Source organism: Etheostoma cragini, chromosome 12, assembly GCF_013103735.1.
Source record: "Etheostoma cragini isolate CJK2018 chromosome 12, CSU_Ecrag_1.0, whole genome shotgun sequence".
NCBI classification, from domain to species: domain Eukaryota; kingdom Metazoa; phylum Chordata; class Actinopteri; order Perciformes; family Percidae; genus Etheostoma; species Etheostoma cragini.
The window spans coordinates 7826871-7838435 of NC_048418.1; the positions used below are offsets into that span (position 1 = coordinate 7826871).

At 40.7% G+C, this 11565-nt stretch overlaps 1 protein-coding gene across 1 annotated transcript in view; it reads right to left on the reverse strand.

The window, feature by feature from the left end:
- LOC117953979 overlaps positions 1 to 11565 on the reverse strand; it is a 50079-nt gene that overhangs the window by 12485 nt on the left and 26029 nt on the right. The window contains exons 4-11 of the mRNA XM_034887407.1: positions 11415 to 11513; positions 9367 to 9498; positions 7844 to 7963; positions 7286 to 7324; positions 4585 to 4650; positions 3024 to 3083; positions 916 to 963; positions 554 to 662 (exon numbers count right to left, since the gene is read on the reverse strand). Of these exons, the coding sequence (XP_034743298.1) occupies positions 554 to 662; positions 916 to 963; positions 3024 to 3083; positions 4585 to 4650; positions 7286 to 7324; positions 7844 to 7963; positions 9367 to 9498; positions 11415 to 11513 (673 nt within the window). The remainder of the gene's footprint in view (positions 1 to 553; positions 663 to 915; positions 964 to 3023; positions 3084 to 4584; positions 4651 to 7285; positions 7325 to 7843; positions 7964 to 9366; positions 9499 to 11414; positions 11514 to 11565) is intronic.

The following is an 11565-nucleotide window of genomic DNA, read 5'->3' on the forward strand; positions in this document are numbered from 1 at the left end:
GATCAATAATCAATGTCATATTCACATTTCTATCTAATTTATCTTACTGTTGCATGGAAATATATTGGCAAGCTACTGAAAGTGCTTCCTTGTTGGAGTGTTCCAGGACAACATCTGAGAATTGAGGCTAAGCTAGTGAAAAGCTTTGACTTCATAAGCTGTGTTATTATGGACAGGCACATTGGGAAAAGTATGATGTGAATGGGTTTTTTCTTGCATTAAAAAGGTTGCTCTTCAGTAGGCTGCTGTTTCAAAATGATGTTCTTGGATGTTCTTGGAAAACTACAATGTCAATGGTTTTACTAAAATATACAATACCACCAGTATGGTGGCTCTTTAATAAACACGCCATTACAGTATCTCCGTGGGTTACAGCATTAGCACACTGCTGCTTGATGTGGGGTCCTTGAAAGATAAATCCACATCCTGCAAAATCTTGGCATGGCTTTTCACAAACTACACATCAAAGGAACACATCCCCACCAGCACCTTATTCTCCTTTATGTTTTTTTTTATTGTGGAAAAGATGCAGCGTTTCAGTCTGGGAAGCTACCTGACGGCACAGAGGTGGGGCTGAAGGGGGCGTACAACTCAGCAGGAGTGTGTTGCTGCTGGCGACTGCACCTGCTTGGGTCCAGTGTGTTGGCAGGTGATGGGGGCATCTGGGAGGCAAAGCACGCACACACACACACACAGATATAATTTATATCAAAGTCACCTAAAAGTCACCGCGCTGCACATTTATCTTCTATCTGCAGAACTGTCGGATAATCAGGTAATTTAGATCTCTGCGACTGTCCTAATTAAATGACCTAACATTACGGATAAAATAATGTAATTTGCCCATACAAAGCTATAAACTTGTTTCAATTACACAAAGTTAGTCAGGGTTTGGTTTTGTAGGGATGAACTCACCGAGGGAGGAGTGGACATGTCACCGAAAAGATCAAAGTGGTTGATGTTCTGTGAGTCGAACCAACGGGTGAGGGAGAGAGAGAGAGAGAGAGAGAGAGAGAGAGAGAGAGAGAGAGAGAGAGAAAGAAAGAGAGAGAGAGACAAACTCCAGTGATAAACCATGACAATGAAATTTGCACAATCGTGAAACTTTAAATCCATCTCTAGATAGGGTATGGGGGTTGCATGGGTGAGTAGGTGTGGGGGGGTTGGGGGTTGGGGGTGTGTGGGGGAGGTAGGGGGGGGGGTGTGGTTGTGCTGTGGATGGCAAGAAACAACTATCCCCTCATTTTTATTATCAGAAAATGGATCTAAAATGAATCTTTCATGGCTCGCTATAATTGAGTGGGTAAAAGGCTATTCAGTCCTATAAAACAGGCTCTGGTTAGATATCCTTATGTCTGCCAATCAAGAGGGCCCCCCTGTGAGAGGCTGAGCCGCTTTATTATGCTGGTTCTACTCCGTGAGCAGATACATACACAAAGGAGTGTGTTTATTTAATCAAATAAATGAAAGGAAGAAGATCCTGAAACCACCCAACCGAGACAATGAGGCCACCTCCTCCTATAGGCGGACGTGACCCCTGCTCAAGTCCCCTCTGTCCTCCACTTGCATTACTTACAGGAAAGGGGGACGCGGCTAAGAAAGAGACTGTGAAATGGCTAAGTTGCATGAAATGTGTCTGGGGCCATGCACAAGCAGACAGTGAATCACTGTAAAAAGCACAAAAACACACAGAACACATGGGTTTTCATGCTATAAATAAACAGATACACACATATTTAAACAAAAGAAAGAATAGGGAGGAATCACAGCAATCAGTGTTGCTGCTAACAGTGTGTTCATGTCCTCCTTGAATAAGCCAGAACATGACGGATTGCACAGTTTGCACGGCACTTTGGAACCATTGAGGGTCACAGAAAGAGTCTGAATTTGGAAAAAGGTAAACATTGTACACAGAGGTCTCTCCCTGCAGGCACTGACACACATCAGGGGAGCTCGACGCTCTTAAAAAGCTCCAACTGAATGAACAGACAAGCAGTAACACTTAAGAGATATGGAAGCGCTGCTACTTATACTGGCATGGGCTGTTGGGGTGAGATAGCGAGGGGGCCGAGACAGTTTATCTGTTTGATATGCTGAGCAACAAGCGAACAAACAGCGAAGAGCACAGAAGCACTTTGCTAGCACTGTTTTCAAAAGTTTTGTGGAAATTGTCTCTGGGTGAATGTGTGGCAAAAAGGCTTGAATTAATGTTTTTACAAACGAGTAGAGAGATGTAATAGCGTGGTCACAACATAGTGGTGAAGAACTATAAAACCAACCAGGGTGAGATTAAATATATGTTCTGTTTGATGAAAGAGGGGGAACTACAAAATGCTTTTTTGTGCTGATTTCTGAACAAAATATATTGCTATTCATTAAGGTACAGCTTTTATGCGTGTTTGGTGGCCTTGATTGTATATAGCCGTGACTGCACTACATGCAGCTCAACCCAACACCCGCCCCACCTACAAACCTCTCGTGCTCATCCTCTGAGGAAGACGGAACAGCCACCCCTTTATTTATCCAGTCAGTCCCCAGTACCAGTCAGACGGGGCCCGCAAACAGACTCCAAGCTGATTTTGTCCCGACCATCTGGTCACGACATGCGTCAGATTTTGCTCAGGATTGGATTATGGATACAGAGCCTGCCTCTCTAATGTCCTGTGAAATTGCTGACATGTCTGACTTTGGTCGACCAATCAAATAGTCTTTTCTCGTGAAGCAGGCTATGCATGACCAAAGTAGCTTGGTTTCATTATTATCATCATCATCATCACAGAAAGCGGGTGCAGACATAGACCCCTCCGTCTGAGTCGTTCCAGGCTTGGGAAATATGTTTTAGAGCCTGTAGAGTGTAATACATAACTAAAACTATTAGATACAGCAGAGCCAAATATTTCGATATACAGTATATGCTTCATACTGTCAAAGGGGGCTTAATGCACTTCCTTCAAGAAGATCTTAAAGAGAGGTTTGCAAGTAGAAGACTAAAGAAACAAATAATACAAAATAAAAACACCTACAGTCATGAAATGGCGTTTTGGGACATCATAGATCCCTTCCTTCTGCTGACTGGTTGGGACCTGCATTGGATTGGAGGTCAATCCAAACATAAGTGACAGAGCAACACCTTTTTCTACAGGCTGGGTCATTAAAAAACAGGAGCTTACAAGAACTGAAACATGTCTATTTAAAAAGAAAAATACATTTTTTAAGATGTAATTTGATCTTTTAGAGCAATGGGATTATGCAAATTCTACAGCGGTTTTGTTGAATCAATTCTACTTAAATCAATATTGATTGCGAACAATGCTCTGGGATCGTGCATGCTGGCTCTGTGAGTACTAAGAAAGCCTACTGTTATTCTGCAACAGTATGTCTCAACTGGTTCATCAGACAATACAAAAATGTCTCAGCTCTGTCCTACTTTGAATATTTCTCTCACATTTCTTCAGACTGACAGATCTGTTGCTCTTAACCTCACCGCCTCTCTCCCGATTGCTCCCTCGACTGGTTAACTTTCCGTTACAATTTATCCAAAGTCTATTGATCTTGTTTCATTCTGAGATCAAATGGCATGGAAAGTGATTAATCTCTCTCTGCATCTTTCATCTTCAGAGCAAGATACAGAGAGGCAAAAAGAGGAGGAGGAGGGAGAGAAAGGGAGGGTGGGGGTAGGATTAAACACTACGACAGGTCCCTGAAGTCCTAGCTGAACCTTCAAATGGTCTAAAACCAAAAGGTCAAAGTGTTGGATATATAAAAGGAGCCTGGTAAACAGGCGTTGAGTGAAATATCCAGCTTAAACAACTGACCTTGACTCTTCTACAGCTGTTTTAGATGCTACATGAGAAATCGTTTTACAGTAAAACTGACTCCTTTTTATTTTTTAATACGTAAAGTTACAATCCTAACTTTTTTCATGAAATCAAACGGTTGTCTTTTTTTTCAGCAAGAGCAGCTGTAGTATTTCAGTTCTGTAATTATAGCTCTACATAGCAGTTTTCATTGGTTGTGGCGGAGTTTCATGCTGGATTCAATTTGCCTTCAGACGCGCAGGAAACGATGCATGCATGTAATCCAGTGTCATTTCATCTCATTGGTAGCCTCACTGTTTAGGATCCTAAGTTACTGCTAATGCAAATGGAACATCCTACCGCTGCTACTTCATATTAAAAGCGCTCAACTGGTGAAACATGGCTTTTATCGTGAAGAAGCCACAGGAAACACAGCGTCTTCGTCACTTGGCGTGATGTACAAACGTAGAAAAAGACACGGACATTTTCATTTTTTTGACAGTGGATCAGTTTCAATTATTGCATGGAGTTATGGACTAAAATCTTTAGAAAAGATCTCACAGCTTCATTTGTTTGTTTTTGTTTTCCTGAATAACTTTTGATATGTAGCTACAATCAAACAGAAACCTGAGATTAATCTACCTTTGAATCCCCAGAAAATCCTTACTCCAAAAAACATCTGCACTTTGTAACTTCTTTCAGAAAGGTGCTATAAAATATTACTATTACCATCTATCACAGGGCATAAAGAGGGAGAAGAAAAAGGGGGCAATGCTTGTCTTTGTACCTGATAAACGCTCTCCTCTGACTGGGGGCCACGGAGGGGTTCGTGTCCAGCCTCAAACACTATGTACTATAGAACAGAAGTAGTGGGCAAGGCGTAGAGGTGCAGAGAATAATGACATGGAAAGAAGAGAGAAAGGTTGGCATATAAAATAAAGAGATACGAGGGAGTGATACATGACGAGAATAAATGAAAACACAGGGGAGCGAGGACGCGTTGAGTGGGGAGTGAAATGAGATCAAGAATAGGAAGGGTGTAGAAAAAATGGGGCATGGGAAAGAGGAATGGGGTGATGTGAAGAGAAAAAAAGAGTGATGTGGGAAGAGGAAAGAGCACAAGTATAATAGGTCAGGCAGTAGTTCAAGGCAATGTGGAGGTCTTAGCTAGAGGTCTTCCCTTCATCATCTGTAATATGACGCCCCACCTCTTTAAGAGAAAATAGACCCAGAGGTCAAAATATTCGCAAAATATTCGCATGAGTCTCAGATCCGTCAGTATCTCCTCTCAAGATTGGCTTTAATAATTCAAAAGTAATTCAAATTAAAGGAATAGTTTGACATTTTAGGAAATAAGTTCATCCACTTTATGGGCAAGAGTGTGACAAAAACATAGATACCTTTCTCATAGCTGTATGAAAAAAAGTTTTATGTAGCATGAGCCCGCAGGGTTAGCTTAGCTTAGCATTAAGACTGGAAACAGGAAAACAGCTAGCCTATCTCTGAATACAACACAATACAATACAATTGTAATAAAATTCGTACCAGCTTTGCAATGTTAATTTGGTCAAAAACCAATTTGTCATGACCCAAACCAGACTAAAACTAAATCAAAAGTAATCATTAAAAACAAGAACTAACTACAATGTTTGGCCAACAAATAAAACCTAAATGATAATGTGAAAGACGGATGAAAAGACAAATTCGGATAAATGTATAAATTCGAAGTCTCATTAAACAACCTGCATTCATCTGCCAAATCACACACACGCAGCTCCCGATAAGTAAGAGTATCCTCCACCGCCTAAAAGTAGCTCTTGTTGAGCTGTTTGGCCTGTTGCAATCATCAGTAAGAAGTATTTAATTCAGTACCATTATGTCTCTGTCAGAAATGTTATCCAATGTTATGTATGGACTTTATCTTTTTACAATCCACTCAGAATTTACAAGAAGCAGCAAAAAATAATACCGTTGGGACAAATTACGAAAATATGCTTTCGGAACACTGACATTTACAAAAAAAAGTAAATGTACCATCATAAAGTGCTGTGGATGTTGATGTAATTAGGCAAAGATCAATTTTAGTTTGATATCTTTAATTTTGAAAGGAATAAGTAAGATTAATGTTGATAGCCAACCATCTAAATCTTCCTCTAGATCTTCGCAGAAGAAATAACTCTACTTTAACAGATGTTTTAGCTTCTCTTCTCAAGCTCAACACCAACAATGAACAGCTAGCACCACTAATGCTAATGCTAATTGTAGGTGAGCAGAAACAAGTTCTGTTCAAACCGCCAAAGTTTGGAAATGATAAGGGGATTAACTGAAGAAAATCACTTTGTTGTGTTACTGCAGAGCAGAGTAACATGGACCCTGCGTGTGTAAACAGCCAAGCGGTTAATCCGTTGGAACCTCTGGTGGCACGGAACAATCCTGTATATAACAACGCTGTTGATATAGACTAACACTAATAACTTCATAGATGAGAATGGCACCTGTGACCCTGTGAACTGTACACAACAAAGATGGCGATAACTGTAGCAAGTACAAGACATAAAATTAAAAATAAGACTGAAACTAACTAAAACCAAATGATGAAAATTGGACAAACAACTCTTTACATTTTTGTCAAACAACAAAAACTAAACAAAGCGCCAAAGTTAACACTGCAGCTTGTTTTAGGTGCTGTTAGGTGGTTTGTGTTACCTTTTGGACAGAACTAAGCCAATGGGTTTTCCCCGTTTCCAGTCTTTATGCTAAGCTAGATTAATTGGCTGCTTGCTCCACCTACACATTCACTGCCCAGACATGAGAGAGGTTTTTGATCTTATCAGCAAGAAAGTGTCAAAAGTAAGTGTATTTCCTAAAATGTCAAAGTACTGCTACAAGATTCTGGCCATAGTCTGGAGTTTTGTCAACCAACATCAACATAATCGAAAAAGCTGCAAATGGAATGACTTTATGCAAAAACACACTTCAAGAGTAAAGAACAGAGGTGATCTGAGAGGTGGTTGGACATTCCACTGAACATAGCATTCAGAGTAAGAGTTAGTGTTGTCTGTATTCAGTGTGAGCAAACACAGCGAAATAAAAAAAAATCAAGTTCACCCAAATAAATGCACGGGGCAAAAAGAAGGGGAGAGGGTAACAACCAGGGAGTGGGGGAGGTGTCTTAGGAAGAAATTAGAACATTGACACAGATCAACTTAAAAAACATGGTTTTACAACATTGCACTGGCAAATGGGGAGTTGAATGGTTGAACAAAACTGTCCACTAGGATGGTCTACTGTGTATTGCTGGGATGGTGGAATATCATGAATCAATAATTCAAACAGATCAGTGACTGGAGGAGTTATTAAAATTAAGGAATAATTTTTGGAGTTTCTTTCTTATTCAAAGCTTTGAGAGTGAAAACAGCACCAGTGAAGCTAGAAGAGCATCAAGGCCAGCAGTGTTTCATCCCTGCTCTGTGTGCCTACGGACCTACCTGGTAAACGGGATCGTCCACTTCGTCCTCCAGGATGGTCTGTGCAGTGGTGAGACAGATAACAGATGACACATTTTGTTTTTCATCAGTAAGACAGTGCAGCTCAATTTAGAGTCTCATTAAAAAAATAATGGAGGAAAGACGGAAAAACAAATACGTTCATTTCAGTCCGTCTTTTCCTGCAAGCAAACATAATTACACACTGACAGCATGTAGCGTTTTAATGAAACAGTGATTTGGTGCATCACACACACACACACACACAGACGCACACACGCACCTGCACCTGTACACACACACACACACACACACACACACACACACACACACACACACAAACAAACGCATGGATTCCCTGTCACACATGCTTGTCTCCAATAAAAACACATCTAAACCTGTTACATTTACATTGTATTAAGATATTCAACATACAGTACAAATAACTGGTGCCGACAAACAGTCTGCAATGCATTTCAGAGGAAGTGTTAAGCTTTCTGTTGTGTGAATGCAATGCTGCCTGAGTTGTCATGTAAAACAAGCAGAAATGTGCTGTCCTACCTGGTAGACTGCCTGCTCACACTGTTTGTCCTTCTGGGCCTTCTTCTCCATCTCCTCCCGCTGTTTAATGTCATAGATGAGCGTAAAGAGGTCGCGCAGGTCAATGATGAGAGGCTCCGCCTGGACGAGAGAGGGAAGAGGAAGAAGGGGATGTTAAATATGAAGGAGTGGAAATAAGAAGAGGGACGTAAGAAATGAGAGAAAATGCGAAAAATAAAGAAAGACATAGTAACAACAATAATAATAATAATAATAATATTAGAAAACAAATAGTTAACACTGAGTCCACAACAGAATTCTGAGGTGTTATCCTCAATGTTTTAATTAACTTGGGTTATTATGGGGAGTGACCTTCATGACTATTTTGTATTTTAATTATTAAAATATTCAAATGTTATTTTAGACAGCCAACTTAAATAGAATAGATTATACGAATGCAGAATATGAAGATGTTTGGCTCTGACCTTATCACATCCTACAAAGAAATACCAAGCTCAGCACAGCAGAGAGTGGGGAGTGATGAGAATCATTCCCATTCAATTAAAAAACTCAAACAAAAGTTAAACATGGTTTATTTCTGCTTATTAACTTAATATGTATATGATCAACTAGTGAATTGTTGTAAATACACCTGACCTGAAAGAAATGTAGTAGAATGTTGCAGTTTACATCCATACCCATCCACAGTCACATAATATATGTAGTGAAGACTTTGAAGTGTACATTTTGGCAAAATGTGGATGCTTTAACCCAGCAGCAGAGAAGATCTACACAATCACCTCCAATCAGATTGTTCAATTCAATTCAAGGTTAATGTCCTTCAAAATGTCAGACACACAGAGAACAAAATTCACTCTCAGGACCAGCAATATGGCAGTGTCACAAATTCATTAGGATGTTTAAAAAAAGAAGTTTTAAAGATTAGTTTCCTTCTGTTCCAGAGTTAATAATGGCCAGAAAAGTATTTTTGCATTATGGTGTCACAGTGAAGTTGACCTTTGACCTTTTGAGGAATTAAATGTTATCACTTCATCATTTTGTCCTATTAGACAGATGTGTGAACTGTTGCCATACATAGCAGAGAAATTGTTTTTTCATGGCCGATAACGTGTTTGGTATTTTCAATTTCAAGGTCCCCAACGGAGCTCCTTCGCGGTTTTGAACATTTGTGATTGAACAAACGAGTGCAAACGATCTGTAGGCCTGAATCATGGACTTGAGTCCCACTTGACAAAAAATGAGGATTTGCCTGCCCATAGACTAATGCAAAAACCTTAAAGTCTCAAATTGTGATCAAAATGAGTGTTTTCTTGTGTGGTCAATAATTTGCATGGAATTGATCTGATCTTTTTAAAAACGCTTATTTTAACACATCTTAAATATTTTCCCTTGTTAATGGTCAGCTGACATTCAAATTTCTTATAAAGTCTGGTAACTTTTTTGGAACTGCCATCAAGAACTTGAGACTTGACTTGGACTTGCCTGAAATAACTTAAAAACAGCTCTAGCAAAGTAGTACCTACCGATTGCGCGGTCTTGACGGCCACAAACTTGTGGTGGCCCTCCTTCCCGCAGACGTAACCAAAGGCCCGGTGGTCCCTGGTGTCCTTCGCGATGTAGCTGATCTCATGGACTGAGTGGTGATGCATGAGCACCTACATGGCAGAGGTGCAAAGTGTTACAAGAGTGGCCCAGGTGACATTGGGTAATCACACAATCTACTGCATGTCTTGCAACCCTTGACAATGCAACAAAGCATCTTGCTTCTTTTCTGCCAAGTAAAAAGTACTGTACACTGTGTTGGCAGCAAAAGTGGGTCAACTTTAAAACATCTTTATTTATTATTGAGCCAAATGCAACCAACCAACACAGCGGGAGCTTCGACAGAGGGAGGAGAGATTCAAGTGTATTGAAATCTCTATTACACAGTACTCTACAGCTACTATAGAACTTGTACTCCGGTAGCATGATTTTTTTGTGTGCTGTTGCGTCAGATTGGGTGCCATGTCTTGGTCCCTTTTTTCCTTTATTTATCACCATCTTTGATATCTGCAGGATTTGAGAAGCTGTGAAAATTTGGTGACAATAATAGTTTAAAATCTAATGTTTTCGAATAAAATAATGTACATTATATATATATACATATATATATGTATGTAACATTTCTGACTAATGGGCAGCTCGGAAACACTCGTCAACACCACAAAAAGCTAAAAAAACACCCCCCCCCCACACACACACACACACACACACACTGATTGTAAATCAGCTGTCACTCAGGCACACCCATTTTCAGCTTCACTATTATCAGAGATGAGCTTAGGCACCTGGGAGGAGCTTTCATTTAAATTTTATATATTATATTCACAAGAAGTGTCGTTAGTATCATTTCAGATTTATGTAAAATACAAAACTAATATGACTAATCTACTGGATTCAGTGGAGAATCATGTCAGCTTTGCATAAAGTATTTCCATATAAATGCTTGCTGACGCTGCCTGCGCTGGAGTGATCCCCATTTCGCAATAATAACTCAAGAGGGATATTAAGTGTGGAGTGTTATTTACCGCCAGTAATCAGTAAATAAAGTGAGGAGCATTAGGGGGCATGATTTCCAAAAGAACAAATGAGCTTGTCAAAAGCTGTTGAGCTGGTTGGTGTTGGCGGGACGCTTAATGTTCTTTTTCATTAGCGGCGAAAGACACGCCACTATCACCACCAGTCATATTGAAAAGAGATATTATCAAAGATGGGTGTTTTTTTGGGAGTAGACGGTTGGCGGTGGGGTTGGGGGTCGGCGCGGGACAAATGCTGTTGCATAATTATCAGTTTAGCTCTAACGACAGCTGAGGTGGAGCCGTGGTGTAATTAGCATTAGCGGCAATGATCATTAAGGGGTGGAACGGAGTGCTAATTATCGGTTAGCGCTGATGAGCAGAGTGGGCCTATCTAGCCAACACTACGCCCCAGGACGGGGGAGAGCTGAGCCCCTCGATCATCCTGTAATGGAACAGCAGGCCTCTGAGTCCGCCAGGGGGACGGAAGCCAGAATGGAGGCGGAAACAGTCCGTCTAATACCATCACCATTACATTGCTCACTGTGCTATCATTGGTAGGCAAGGCCTGAGTGATCTTTGGTGGGTCCTGCAGCTAACCCCTAATCTTATTAGGGCATGTGTTAGACCTGTTTTCTCAGGGTTAAATATCAAAGTCAAGACTGGTAATTTAATGTTGTCAAGCTCAATCTATATGAACTAAGGGGCAAACTGTCCTGTGGAAAGCATATTACCGCCAATGTTGTTTTGATATATGGAAAGGAATTTGGAATTTTACAAATGTAGTGATGGAATTGCTTTATTTCAGCTCAACTGTGTGCATCTTCTATCTGCACAGGTATTCATACTAATATGTCAACCATGCCAGCCAGGTTTACAAGATGGTGGTCCTGGCAATTGTGAACTGAACCACGAGGGCGTCTGCCCTCTGGATGTCCTATATACAGTTACAACAGCTGCCCGAGGCCTCACGGTGCAGCTCTGCCACGAGTCCCCATCGCTGACATGCTACTCACCCCGGATCTCTCACAGTAAATCTTGATCCCACCGAAAGAGACCGTCAAGAACACTCTCTGCTTGTGCTCCCCTTTGGAACGTGCCGAGGAAGCCATTCCCTGCAGGAGAAAAAAAAGGAAAAGACATGAGGAGATGAAAGGATATGAGCTC